The following is a 15,545-nucleotide window of genomic DNA, read 5'->3' on the forward strand; positions in this document are numbered from 1 at the left end:
AAGCCAATCAACATGCCGTTCTACCCCATTTGCCTGATTCTCACTACTACGACCCCGACAACATGCGTACCGAACAACGAGAAGCCTTTTGCGCTTCGTACCACAGTCACGCCTCGGACGCGTTTGACTTTCAGGCATAAGTGTTAAAGTAATGTCGTTCCGACGTGGACATTTTACGGCGTTGCTTGGAAAAGTTCGAGTATTATTCATGGAGCACGGCGGGACCTACCTTTGAAAGAAGCCAGCGCCATTGCCAAAAGGTGATCCCTTAGTCTACTGCCAACGATTCATGCCCAAAAGTTGTCATAAGCCCTCAAACGACGAATTTTGTCAAACGTCAATAATCGGTCAAAGCCTTATGATGGCTTCATTGCTTGTGCGATAAAGACGACAAAATGGATCCTGTACGCATGAAACGGTAGAGGAGAAAGGCAATCGGAAGGGATTCGCTGGATGATTTGAATCTAGAAAACGCCATGATCGTGTACGAATTTACGGGTGCTTATTTCACGCAAGGTTAGTGGTTACAGCGTCTGCCTCGGATACGAGAGATCGTAGGTTTGATCCACGTCCGAGACATACCAAAGATGATACTAACAGTTGCCTCGCTTGGCGCTTAGCACTGAGATGTTAGTGTTAGGACTGGTCGGCTCCGTGTCAAGATAATGTGACTGTTTGGGATATCATGCTACGTGGCTGCGGCAGGATGCCCCAGTGCTAGACATCACTATATGCTGCCACAGTGCAAATATCGTAGCGATATGGTTGAACAAGTGTTAAAGCTCCTTTTGAAATCCAAATCACACACACACACGCATTCCACGGATTTCCCATCTGCTACGCTGAACGTGACACTAAAATCAGTTTTGCAATGTAACATGGAAGACTCATACCGGGCAATTGTCAGTCTTGTTTGATTTTAGAACAGCAATAATTCCAAGTGGCGGAAATGTGGGAACACGAGTACGATTACCGTTTGAAAACCGATCCCAAGTTTATATGTATCGTGGAAAGTTAAAAGTTGGTGGACCATCTGAACGCACGGGACAGTTTGTACGGAGGATGTATGAATGTCAACTCTTTCCTGTACAAAGCCAACGAGGAGGAAGGAGAAGAAATCAAATACTTGGACGTATGTCCGCTGTATCCTTACGTTTTAAATATTGTCACTTTATCACAGGGCACCCGCAATTGCTGACCGAATACATCGACGTTGAAAACATTAGAGAATATGAAGGATTTATCAAGTGCAAAGTATTGCCTACAATGGACTTGTTGCATCCTGTTTTACCTCACCATTGCCAAGAAAAACTGATGTTTACTTTGTGCCGTACTTGTACCGAAACGTGCAATCAAGACCAGCCTTATCGGCACACCCAGGAATAAAGCGCCTAGACAGGAACGTGGGTCAGAGTGGAATTGTTCAAAGCTCTGAAAATGGGATACCAATTGTTAGAAGTGTACGACAGTTACCACTTTCCCAAGACAGAAATATACCACAAGGGCAACCAAACTCAGAAAGGCATTTTCGCGGACTACGTTGATGCCTTTTTAAAAGTGATACAAGAAGCCAGCAGCTATCCATCCTGGTGTCACACTCGCGAAGAAATTCAAAGAGAAATACTTGAAGCAGGAAGGCATCACTTTAGACCATGTGGAGAAAGATGAAGAAAGGCGATAGTTTGCCAAAGTGATGTTAATTTGCTTGTAGGGTAAAATGGCACAAAGACCGTGTTTACCCAAGATGGAGTATTTGTCCGAACCTTCTCGTTACTTACAAATGATTTACAACAAAACCAAATAAATGAAACAAGTGGACCTCCTTCGTGAGGACCTGATTTTAGTCAATTACAAGGAAGAACTGGACTTTGTAAAAGCTGACGAATTTGGAAACATTATCATTGCGGCATATATGACAGTTCATGGTCACTTAAAATTGTACGAAGCTTTGGAACTGCTAGGGACCGCTCTGGTGGCCTAGTGGTTAGAGCGTCCGCCTCGGAAGCGGGAGGTTTTGGGTTCCAGACATACCAAAGACAAACATGGTGCTAACAACTACCTCGCTTGGCGCTCAGCATTAACAGGTTAGTATTAGGACTGGTCGGACTGGTGTCAGGATAATGTGACTGGGTGGGACATCATGGACGTGTCTGCGGCATGATGCCCCAGTGCTAGACATCACTATAAACTGCCACACTGCAGACATCGTAGCGGTATGACTGAAAAATTATTAAAGCTACGTTACAAATCCTAATCACACACACACACACAGAGAACAGTTAGGAGATCGCGTCCTATATTTTGACACGGACAGTTGCAGCTACATCGATCGGCTGGGTCACCGGTATCCAGACATTGAAGGACACTGTTTAGGATTCGGGACGGACATACACCCCGACGACAAGATTTTAAGTTTTGCTAGTGGCTGTGCTAAAAATGACTGCTAGGAATACCGGGACCCACAAGGAAAAGTGCAAATGGAGTGTAAAGTGAAAGGATTGAATCTCAATTATCACAAAAGTCGACTGGTGAACTTTGGCGTATTGAAAGAAGCCTTGCAGTCTGTACAGGGTGGAAACTTTAAAGTGACCACGAGCGAACCGCTCAAGATTGTACGTTTACCCACACACCAAATCTTCAGTCGACCTCTGGAAAAAATATATTAACTCGCATATTAGAAGCAAGTGCGACTTCCCAATCACTTACCTTTACCGTACGGAACGTAGATTTTGGTCAGCATGTAAAAAGGAAAACGTCCAAGACCGATAGTTCGTTGTAAGTACAAAGACCAAGCGAGAAAGATGAAACCATTTTAACAAACATAATTCAAGTTCGGAGATTCTCAGGTGGAGTGTGATGCTGTGCCTTGCGATAAGAGCGATGCCGTACACTGTGACCTTAGTGAGTCAGTACCACAACATGGAAACTTTGATATGACTACTTCAGGAGAACATCATGGGAACATTATAATAATAAATAATAATAATGCGGACCTTATATTGCCGCCAATCCTTACAAGCTCTAAGCGCTTTATAACATTAGACAACACCTATAACATAAAAAACATATATAATCATATGATTACAAAAAACAAACACCATGAAATTAGAAAACATAAAAAACATGCTGAATATATATAAGTAGGAAACATTATTAGGTCTTTAAGTTTGTTCTTGCAGTCGAAATAAGTGAGTTTTAAGAGCACTTTTGAATGGGATCATGGTGTCTTTTTGTCTACGTTCAGTGGGCAATTCAACCCACGTTGCTGGGCCCTGGCATGCAAAAGAACGTTATCCATATCACTTTTTTTCATAGTGGGAATAATGAGTATATGATTGTCAGAAGAGAAGCATAAGTATCTTGCTGGTGTGTACACATGGGTGAGGTCGGATAGGTATGTTGGACTGGAGTCCGTCAGGGAAACGTAGCACAGAAAACAAATTTTGTGTTTGATTCTGGATCGAATGGATAGCCAGTGTAGGGTACAGAGCAGTGGGGATGTGTGCTCCGATCGTGGTATTCTAAGCATGATCCGAGCAGCTGTGTTTTGAACTTTTTGAAGTTTTTGGAGTAGATAATGAGATGAACCAGACAGAATTGAGTTACAATAGTCCAGTCTTGAAAGTAAGACAGAATTGAGTTACAATAGTCCAGTCTTGAAAATACTAATGAACACACAAGTGTTTTAGTGGCATCAACTGAAAGATATTTGCAAACTGAGCTGATGCGTCTCAGCTCAAGATATGCAGCCTTGCATATGTTCATGACATGTTGGTACAATGAGAGAGCACTGTCCAGAGTAACACCTAGGTTTCGTACTAACTGTGTGAATTTAATGTTGGTGTTGCTGATATTTATTGTTTGAGGTAAAGGATGTGAATGAGAAAGTCTGTATATTGTGATCAGAATGGCGTCAGTTTTATCATCATTCATCTGCAGCTTGTTACATGCCATCATTGATTTCACATCAGAAATGCACCTCTCTACACCCCAGATGGTACCCTCAACTTAGTTGAGTGGTTAGATTTGTATATTTGGGTGTCATCAGCGTACAGTTGATGAGACGCTTGATGATGATCTATGACACTTGAGAGCGGCTGAGTGTATAGAATGAAGAGAACATGTCCAAGAACAGACCCCTGTAGAACATCACAAGATAGGTTAACTGGGCTGGAGTGTATTCCATTTGCAGACACAATTTGTGTCCTGTTGACATTGCAACTGCTACTACTACTGGGGGCCCCGAGTGGCCGAGTGGTCTAAAGCGCTCTCTGTTACGGATCACTACCATCTCACCTCTATCTGCGCCGGTTCGAGTCTCAGATTCAGCCAATGTGGGTATGTGAGAAAGCTTGCCAGCAGCTTCTCGTGGATATGTGGTTCTTTCCGGGAGGTTTCCCCTGGTTCTTCCTCCACCATTAATACTGGCTGCCATGTGTAGCCTATCGTGTGCTCAAAAATGGCGTTAAACCCCACAACAGCAACAGCAACTACTGCTACTACTGCTGTTGCTGCTACTACTACTACCACTACACCTACCATGGAAAGTGACGCTGTATAAGGCCATAACCAAAAATCGGATCGGTTACTTTTTATTAACAGTCACGGGGCATTCAGAGATAACCTTGACCTTAGCATATATAGGTTGAACTTGTCCATGTGGAACGATGTGTCCTAGAAATGTTAAACTAGCAAGGCAGAATTCACTTTTAGATAAATTAATTTTCAAACATACATCTGTGAGTCTGTCAAAGAATTTCCGAATTGTTGCTAAATGTTCTTTCCAGGTGTCGTTGTAGATGATAACATCATCGATGTAAGCATCACAATCGTCTAAATCAGAGGTAATCATATTCATGAGACGTTGCAATGTACTTGGCGATCCTTTCATCCCAAACGGCATTAATTTATATTGGTAAAGTCAAACTGGGGTCAAGAATACTGAAATTTCCTTTGCTCTTTCCGTTAGTCGAATATGCTAAAACCCTTTCAGAAGGTCAAATTTGGTGACATACTTGGCATTTCCGATCTTATCAACATAGTCATCGAACTTTGATAATGGAAATGCATCTTGTTTTTTTCACACTATGTTTTGTATAATTTTTTCTTTTGTTTTTTCTTAGAGTAAAATGACTGGTGTTCGTCAGGGTCACACTGGGAAAACGTGATCTTTAACAAGTACCTAGTTTCTATAAGCTTCGAGAAGATGATCACGTGATAAGAAATTTACTTTGATTTCCAAAACCGAAGTGATAATTCTTGTTTCTACAAGGATCTGTAGACTTCAACACTACATATTGCAGCATACGTCATCGTCTTCCATCTTGGATTATTCGACGGGATTCGAACTTGAAGTCAGTAGAACATTTTGTCAAAAGAGAGGAAAATTCAAATCAGAAAATTCCCAAGGCTCATCTAAAACCTATTCCTGCATTTGAACAATCATTTAGTAGGATTATGGTAGATTGTGTTGCTCCCTTACCTAAGACCATTATATTATATTATAAGGAATATAAAATCTAAAATCATAGTAAAAGCGTTGATAAAGTATTTTACTCAAATTGGCCTTCGCAACTCTATCCAATCGGGTCAAGGGTCACATTTTAGGTCTGGAACTTTCCAGCCTATTATCTTTGAATCTGGCATTCAGCAATTCAAATGAAAAGTGAAATTATCTTTTGAGGGAAATATAGCGGATATAAAACTTTTTTGTATTAATGGAGATCTGTCTGTCTTGCTCATTCTTCAAATTTTTATTCAGGTTAGATATTACGGCCCTTATAAAATTAAGAAGAAAATGAATGGCTTAAATAATATTAGCGCTCCTGGGATCTAAATAAATTATAGGAGTACCAGTATATTCAAAGAGATAGCCAGGTTAAACATGCAATTAATTTAGTTGTTGTTGTTGTTGTTGTTTTTATAGGGTTTAACGCCATTTTTCAGCACAAGATAGGCTATATATGGCGGCCAGTATTTATGGTGGTGTAAGAACCTGGGAAAACCCCGGAAAGAACCACTGACCCACGAGAGACTACCGGCAAGCTTTCTCACATATCCACATTAGCCGAGCCCGAGACTCGAACCTACGCAGATAATTTAGTTGTACCGGTCCCACTCATTGAAGATTTAAGTGAATGAATCATCGGATTCTACTGATAAAGGAGTGACAAATCGTCGGAATTCAGACATTATGCAAGATCTGGACCAGAAATGTTCAAATTTGCAAGAGCAAGAAAGTAATGAACATAAACAGTTATTATTTTAATATGAGCAAATAATTCCAGATGTTCCTACAAGGACAAAAAAACTTTCCATGACGTTGAAATTGTAAATTCCAAACCTGTCAAACAACACCCATACAGGATGAAACTTCTCGAACAGGAATACTTGAAAAAAAATTGAATATTTGTTGGAGAATGATTTTACAGAGCCCAGTAAAAGTGACTGGAGTTCACCATGCATACTTGTTCCAAAACCAGATAAAAAATTCCGTATGTGTACTGATTATAGAAAGGCGAATAGTGTGACAAAAACAGATTCATTCTCATTACCAAGAATCGATGACTGTATTGACAAGTTCAGGAATGCCAAGTATGTCACCAAAATTTACCTTCTGAAAGGATTTTGGCAGATTCCACTAACGGAAAGAGCAAAGGAAATTTCGGTATTCATGACTCCAGATGGACTTTACCAATGTAAAGTAATGCCGTTTGGGATGAAAGGGTCGCCAAGTACATTGCAACGTTTCATGAATATGATTACCTCTGGTCTAGACAATTTTGATGCTTACATCGATGATGTCATCATCTACAACGACACCTGGAAAGAACATTTAGCAACAATTCGGAAATTCTTTGACAGACTCACAGATGCATGTTTGACAATTAATTTATCTAAAAGTGAGTTCTGCTAGTGTAACATTTCTAGAACACATCGTGGAACATGGACCAGTTAAATCTATGGATGTCAAAGTCATGGCTATATCTGAATTTCCCGTGCATCGTAATAAAATGCAACTGATGCTATTTTTGGATATGGCCCGATACTATCGAAAATTTTGTTCCAATTGTTCTATAATTGCTGAAGCCTTGACAAATTTACTGATTTAGAAAGACAAGTTCCTTTGGACTGAAAAATGTCAGGAGGCTTTTGATAACTTGAAAGCCATACTTAAAAGTGCGCCGGTTCTTACAGCTCCAGATTTCAGCCACTATTTGTTGTTGATTAATTATATTATTTTTCTTGAGAATACATGTGCTCATGTGAGATTCTTAATCAAAGACAGTTCTTATAAGAAATTTATTTTGATTTTCAAAACCGGAGTGATAATTCTTGTTTCTACAAGGAACGGTAGACTTTAACACTACAGATTGCAGCATACGTCATCGTTTTCCATCTTGGATTCTTCGACGGGATTCGAAATTGAAATCATTAGAACATTTTGTTATTAGGACTTACAAAAATTTATTCTTGGATAATTCTTGGATTATTTTTGGAATTAATCATAATAGAACCGTAAGTTCATAATTCTTTCTCACTTTTATAGAAATTTTCCAGGGAAATAAATTATTGTATTTTTTCGAAGTTTGTTCTTTTCACTCTTTCTCGTGCTACTGTTTATTCAAGCCTAAACACGTGACACTATTTGTTCGCGTACGTTTGTGTGGATAGTATATTTGGGGTTTGTTTTTTCTCCTCTTCTCGTGTATGGATAGTATATTTGGGTTATTTTTCTGTTCCACTTTGTTGATAGTAGAGTGCGTGTTTGTATGAGTTCGCGTACGTTTGTTTGGATAGTATGTTTTGGTTTATTTTTTCCTCTTCCGTGTGTGGATACTATATTGGGGGTTTGTTTTTCTTCTTCCCGTGCGTGGATAGTAGAGTGTGTGTGTTTGTACACGTTCGCGTACGTTTGTGTGGATATTATATTTGAGTGCTGTTTTTTCTTCTATTCCCGTGTGTGGATAGAAGAGTGTGTGTTCGTTTAAGTTCGCGTACTTTTGTGTGGATAATATATTTGGTTTTTTTTCTCTGCTTCCCGTGTGTGGATATTTGAGTGTGTGTTTGAATGAGTTCGTATGCGTTTGTGTGGACAGTATATTTGGTCTTTTTTTTTTCTTCCTCTTCCCGTGTATTAATATTATAATTGGGGTTTGTTTTGTTTTTTGCTCCTTCCCGTACGTGGATTGTATATTTGGGGTTTTTTGGGCTCCTTCCCGTATATGGATGTATATTTGGGTGAGGGAGTCTCCTCTTCCAGTGTTTGGATATTATATTTGGGGTTTGTTAAGAAACTATGGGAAATAATAAGAAATTGGTGAAGAAAAAAAAAGAAATTAAACCAAAGTCCCTTTTCAGGGCTTCTAATATGCCTCGAAAATATATTAATTCTCTTTGCCTAAAAAAACTTCTTAGTTGGTTTTATAGATTAGGTGTTGTTGTTATTGTTGTTATTGTTGCAGAGTTTAATGCCATTTTAAGCACAAGATAGGCTATACATGGCGGCCAGTATAAATGGTGGAGGAAGAACCAAGGAAAACCCCAGGAAGAACCACCGACCATTGAGAAGCTATTGGCAAGCTTTCTCACATACCCACATTGGCCGAGCCCGAGACTCGAACCCAGGCAGACAGAGGTGAGATAACAATGATCCGTAACGGTGAACGCTTTAGACCACTCGGCCGTTCGGGGCCCACAGATTAGGTGTTGTATATGTTTTATACGTCTGTGTCTATATCCCATCAGTCCCGCCCCGCCAAGCGTTGTTTTATTGGTATAGTTTATGAACTAGCTGAACTTAGCCGCCACCCGCTACCCGCTAAACTAGCTGAACTTACCCGCTACCCGCTAAACTAGCTGAACTTACCCGCTACCCGCTACCAGCTACCCTATACAACAACCCAACTTTCCCTTGTCGCAATATAGGCCCAGTATTCCCTATGTTCAATACCCCTTGTCGCTAAACGTGCCCAGGATGTGCTAAAATGTCTTGTCGCTAAATGTGCCCAAGGGGGCTCTGTAATGTATTTTCCCACTTTCGCTAAACAGCCCCCATTAACTACTACCGAAACATATAGGCATTTTATTTCCACTGATTGCAGATGACCTTTCTTACATGCGATACAAATAATAGCACACAAAGGCACAGCATATCCATGTATAATACAGTCCTGGGATTTCAGGATATTTTTGTTTTAGCTTTGATTCCAGCTTGATTTAGCACTGAGACACTTTTATGATGTAAAAATAAATCAAAGTATTACTTTGTGCTCCTTTATTTTCATTATAGTGTAACAGATCGATAATTTACATTTTTGTGAAACAATCTCCTCACGTCTGACTGGTATAGTAAATTTTATCTTTAATTTGTATTGTTTTAATATCCCTATGCGAAAGGGGCTGCTTACTATTTTTAGGTTGTCTAGCAATTATTATATGATTTTAAAAACACCCCACCTGACATGCTGACCTTTATTACAATAAAATATAAAAACAGAAGAATTGTTCACACTATCGATATTATAAATAAATATATATATATATATATATATATAGAGAGAGAGAGAGAGAGAGAGAGAGAGAGAGAGAGAGAGAAGAGAAAGAGAGAGAGAGGGAGAGGGAGTGAGTGAGAGGTAAATCTTACCTTCTTTAATTGTGACTTGGATTCGGGCTGCCGCTATTTCTTCCTCTTTAGAAACTACACAGGTGTACATCCCCATCTTTGACTCCGTCATATTATGTATGTGCAAAATATTATCATGTTCAGGAAGGAATGTACCCTATAATAATAATAATAATAATAGGAAGAAGAAGAAGTAGAAGAACAAAATGATGATGACGACCACGACGACGATGGTGATGATGATGATGATGATGATGATGAATCAGCATCATTCATCTACTTCATCTTCTTCTCCTCCTCATTCCAAATATAGGTCTGTCAATAGGACGGGCCTTCTGCATTTACCTTCCACTCTTTGCAACATGTCGCATCACGTATCAGCCATTAAAGTACAGATTACAAATACGGATTATATATATTATTACGACCTAGGGACTTAATCTACGTAGCAAAGAAAAAGTGTCAACCAAGATGGTTTGTATGATTCAGATATATACTTTTCTATCCCTAAGATACAAAGCGAAAGAAATATATGAAACAAACTTATATCGGTTAATGAATTCATTAAATCCTAAAGGTTCTATCCATTACAACTACTACAAATATATTCTAAAGATATTCTGAATTATAGCAGTCATGTGCTTATGTGCGAACGCTACATAAAAGTCACTATGTTTCGAAATCTAAAGTGTCCTTTGACTCTGTTAGAAATATATCCAAAATTTCATTGAATGCTTCGCAATATATCCGTCAGCAATAAACATTTCCTAGCGTTTGAATGTATCTTGTCTCTACTGCAATTCCAAAAAACGATAATAATTTCAGTAGACAAATCAACCTACTCAGTGTAAATATTCCAAGTTCGCTAGCTCATAAGAACGCTGCATACAAAGCTATGTATCAGTTAATACGCAACAGAAGAAGCACAATACTAGTTTTATTTACAAAATAAATCGTTTTGTTATTTCGAAATGTCAGCAAAACAGCTGAGTCAAATTGACTAATCAAAACGCCGGTCAAGAGCCGATCTCAGAAGCACCCGTGAACTCCATTCTTGTCACCCGTGACCTATTTGGATATGGAGTTCTTTATCTGAACTCCAGTACACTGATCTTGGATTTTTATAACTGAGAATAGTGTCACGTTTTACACACTTAACGCGACCTCACCTGTAAATTGCATGATACAAGGTTAGAAAACAAGCATAAATTATGGACATGAACTGAATGACCTTTATTAACAGTAGTATTTTGAAGAAGAAGAAATATATATATATATCTACATGCATGCATACATACATATGCATACATACATACATACATACATACATACATACATACATACATACATACATACATACATACATGCATACATACATACATACATACATACATACATACATACATACATACATACATAACGATATACCAGACACGAGACAGACAAAAAAAAACAGGATACGGCACAGCACTTTCAAATTCCTTCATTGCTATAAATAAACTTGATTTCCGCATCAATCATCGGATGTGTTGATACGATTCTAAGACCTTAAATTATGAAATGGGAAGGAAGTGAAACCAATAAATTGGGTAAAATCAAAGAAATAATTTAAGAGGAACGTACAATATTGTGACTTAAGCCCTAAGCAATACTAAATGTCATATCACAAGTCCAAAATTATAGACTGTTCCAAATGAATTCCTGGAAGCTTGAATGATTTCATGTATCACAATAATAGTATCAAAACGAGAGTTCGATGAGTCGTCAATAACCCCAAGGTAGTGTTTTCATTCCAAACATCAATAAGAAATTTATAATCCCAATGAGCAATTTAAATAAATGAGTCCTCATAAATTATGTCTGAGCACAGCTATTTGTATTTCCTCAGCCTTATATATATATATATATATATATATATATATATATATATATATATATATATATATATATATATATATATACATACATACATACATACATATATATATATATATATATATATATATATATATATATATATATATATATATATATATATATATATATATATATATATATACAAGTACATGCTCTTAAAGTACGTAACAGATAAAATGAAGACAACAAACTTTCTGAAATTAAACAAATAATTTATTTCCCTGGAATATAAAGTATAAAATGAGAAAAAAGATCTTACGCTATTGCGAATTAAATCATAAATGAATCCAAGAATTAAAGTCACAAGTCCTAGTAATAAAACGTCCTGAATAAAACTAAGTTCAAGTCCAAAAGAGATCCAAAATTGAATGCGATGACGTGTTTGTTATGGCCTGCGAAGTGCTGATGTGTCAACAGTCACTTGTTGAAACACAGAAATATTATTCCAGGTTTGAATTCAGTACAAATTCTAAAGAATTTCTTTATACAAGAATTTTGTCAGAGCACTTTTGTATGTCCATAGAAAATAATCACTTGAATTCAATAATTTGAAGAAAATAAAACTCAGCCGAAACTGGTCACAACATGATACAACTTCGAATGCTAGATGTTAAAGTACGACTGGGGAAACTCCTCACCGTCACAAAATAGTATAGTTCTCTGCTTGACCTCAAGTTAATATTTTTAATTATGCAAAGTGCATAAACCAGAGTTACCTCAGTTAAATGGCAGTTCAGCGTTTACATCCTCAGTGCTACTATTGTTGGGCATGAATTACTTGAAAATTTAACTAGGCTACATCTATTTAGTTACACCAACACATTGTATATATATATATATATATATATATATATATATATATATATATATATATATATATATATATATATATATATATATATATATATATGACAACAATTGTTTTAGTTTCCTCTTCCACCTCCTTTAATGATTAATGATATATTATAAGGCATTTACCTTCGTTTCAGTTATATAAGAGAGTGTGTTGAAAATAACTATGTCAACTTTCGGGACTGAAAAAAGGTAACAACAATTGCCTGCCTTTTCTCAAGCAATTTGTAAAACTCCTAGCCTTAAGGGCAGTCAAAAAATTTAATTCAGACGTATTCGTTAAACAGAATGCTTATAAAGTTACAAATCGCAGCATATCTGTATATATGTGCATATATATATATATATATATATATATATATATATATATATATATATATATATATATATATATATATATATATATATATAAAGAGAGAGAGAGAGACAGACAGACAGACAGAGACAGACAGAGATAGAGACAGAGACGTACAAACAGTGAGTGTGATCCCAATGCTTTCTAAGTTGCACCGAAAGGAGCACAACTGTATACATAACTGTATACATAACCAAGGTATCGCATGAAAATCCATATCTAACATGTAACATGTGACGAAATGTAGGTCAGAAATTAAGCAAGCCTGTTCTCAAACATGATATTTTATTAATTGTTTACGTATTTTGTGACTGGCTATTTAAAAGTGCCATCCTCTCCCTCCTACGGGGGCTGCATTGAATTTTAAAATCGTTACCACATCTACGGACTACGCCTAAGGTATCCCATGAGTTGAATGCTTGAAAGGTGAAGGAGTTAGTCGGCATTACTCGTACATGCACTCACGCATCTACCGGCAGCTGGAATCACATACTCAATCTTGGGTACGAGACGCGGTGACAATCAATGCAGGAATCATCATTTTTTTAGTATTATGACTTTAGCATTGATGATCAAGTCTTGGTGCTCAGCATTTTCTCTTTTTGCTTAAAGTTCTTACCTTATTAGATATCCATGTGTAACTGACGTTTTGTGCATTTGACGTACAATTTAAACTTCCGTTGCCATGGTAGTCCAGTGACGTTGTCCCACTGATCTCAGCTTTGTATACGATACTCGTTAGTGTTGTAGCTTCTGTGACTGATGGTTGACTGCTTGTACGGTACACCGCTGAAAGGAAGAATACTATTCTAAATGATTAGTTACTATACGTTATATATATATATATATATATATATATATATATATATATATATATATATATATATATATATATATATATATATATATATATATATATATATAACTGTGTGTGCAAACTGTACACATCCAAGCAAACCTTCTTGTTTCAAATTTCTGTACCAGTTAATTTAATATTGAAGTCATCGTAAATGCATTTGCACATGTATGTTTACACCACCTTCTTTCTACCTCGTCCTTAAGTATCGAGGATCTGAAATTGCAGTGGTGATCAAACAATCATTATGAACTATTGCAATTAAACGGATTATAGATTAAGACTATATATCGATATTATGCATGAACATGTTGCTTTCGATTTTACATTCACTGGTCCTGCATCAGAGATAGAAAATGTTCATCTGTAAATAGCAAACACAACTACATCTTTGAATTCTAACTTTTCCAGACATGATGGTCGGACGAACTGACTTCAATTTTCAAGCATCCAATTTTATTTTGCACTTTATTTATTGTGTTCATTTACCTTATAATCTTCGACAATGAATGATTTCTGTTTCTTTTATCTCAAAAGCAGAGTTTTGTTTTAAGATGTTCTGCATCTGCAAGAACACTGTTCAGTGAACGCACGTTCCTCTTTTGTCATATGACGTTTTATAAATATGATGCAACGTTTTACGGGTACGAATTTCACTCACGTAACATTCATTAACCAAACACATAGCCGATCCTGGACACGAATTTCAATCGCGGAACAATTTGTTTTCGTTTCCTTTTCCTTTGTTTCTTTTTGACAGCGGGTACCTATTTATATCTCTCGTAATAACCTATTTCATATTTTTATTTTTCCAGTTTTCATGTTCATAACTTTTAATCAAACTGGTGTTTAACTCTTGCCTGAATTCATTACATCCGAAACTGCATAGCTTCAAAACGTGAAAGAATTGCTCACCCCCTAAACTGGGCAAAAGTCCCGCAATCAGCAGTATCAATTTTGTGTTTTGCAAAATGTATTTTAATACACTTTAAGAATAATCTTATTTAGTTCAAATTACAATGAAGACATATATTCGATCGACGTAAGCAAGTCATCACAGGAAACACACACACACACACACACACACACACACACACACACATACATACATACATACATACATATATACATGCTGGTAAAGTAATTCTGACAAAATTTTCGTTGTGGATGCCAGTAATGACTCCATCAATGGACGAAGGAGAACGGTTGCTCTCTTTTATGAGTCATTGTGGTAAATCAATATTATCGTGGTTGACGATGACCACATATAGTATGCAAAGTAATATTAATGATTTATTTACATGGAAAATAGCATCACAGCAAGGTGTTTCAGCACCAAGACATATATTTGTTGGTTTTCAAGATGCTACACGAGCAAACTCACAAACATGCTGTCCAACGATATTTGACAAACTTGTAGTTAGTCAACTTTCATAAAGGATAAACGGGCATCAAGAACCAGCTGAGGACATACTACTGAACTTTGAGAATAATCAGGTTGCACGTGCATATCATCGTTTTATGACATTCATGGGACGTGAGCAAAATGTTGATTCTGGTCTGCAAATATCACAGCAAGATTTTACAACGCTGTATCCATTTTATTACATTTCTCTGGAACATTTGAATTTAGTTAGGCTATCTGTCGTTGATATATACTTTCGAGCTCGTGTGGTAATATGAGCTCTTGCTACGTACAGAGCAATAACTATCATACTTTCAGATAAAGTGATGGTGCTTGAAGGAATTAGTGGACGAATGAGAGTCATTGACGTCTCAGTAGAAAACGTGTAATTACATCGCTCATGGTATTAAAATGACATATCATCATGTTAGTGTCAGTCTGACAAAGGGTCGGATTAAAAAGCTACAATCAGTATCAGCAAAAAACTGTGGAATGAAAATATCACTAAAAGGAGATCGGGTCACAGGTGGTCAAA

The 15,545-nt window shown here is 37.0% G+C and overlaps 1 protein-coding gene across 1 annotated transcript in view; it reads right to left on the reverse strand.

Moving 5' to 3' along the window:
* The window catches only part of LOC149793844 (uncharacterized), a 119,451-nt gene that overhangs the window by 17,333 nt on the left and 86,573 nt on the right, over positions 1–15,545 (reverse strand). The window contains exons 9-10 of the mRNA XM_089966476.1: positions 13,369–13,538; positions 9,647–9,782 (exon numbers count right to left, since the gene is read on the reverse strand). Of these exons, the coding sequence (XP_089822602.1) occupies positions 9,647–9,782; positions 13,369–13,538 (306 nt within the window). The remainder of the gene's footprint in view (positions 1–9,646; positions 9,783–13,368; positions 13,539–15,545) is intronic.

Source organism: Sinohyriopsis cumingii, chromosome 8 (genome assembly GCF_028554795.1).
Source record: "Sinohyriopsis cumingii isolate HCF-2022 chromosome 8, ASM2855479v2, whole genome shotgun sequence".
NCBI lineage: Eukaryota > Metazoa > Mollusca > Bivalvia > Unionida > Unionidae > Sinohyriopsis > Sinohyriopsis cumingii.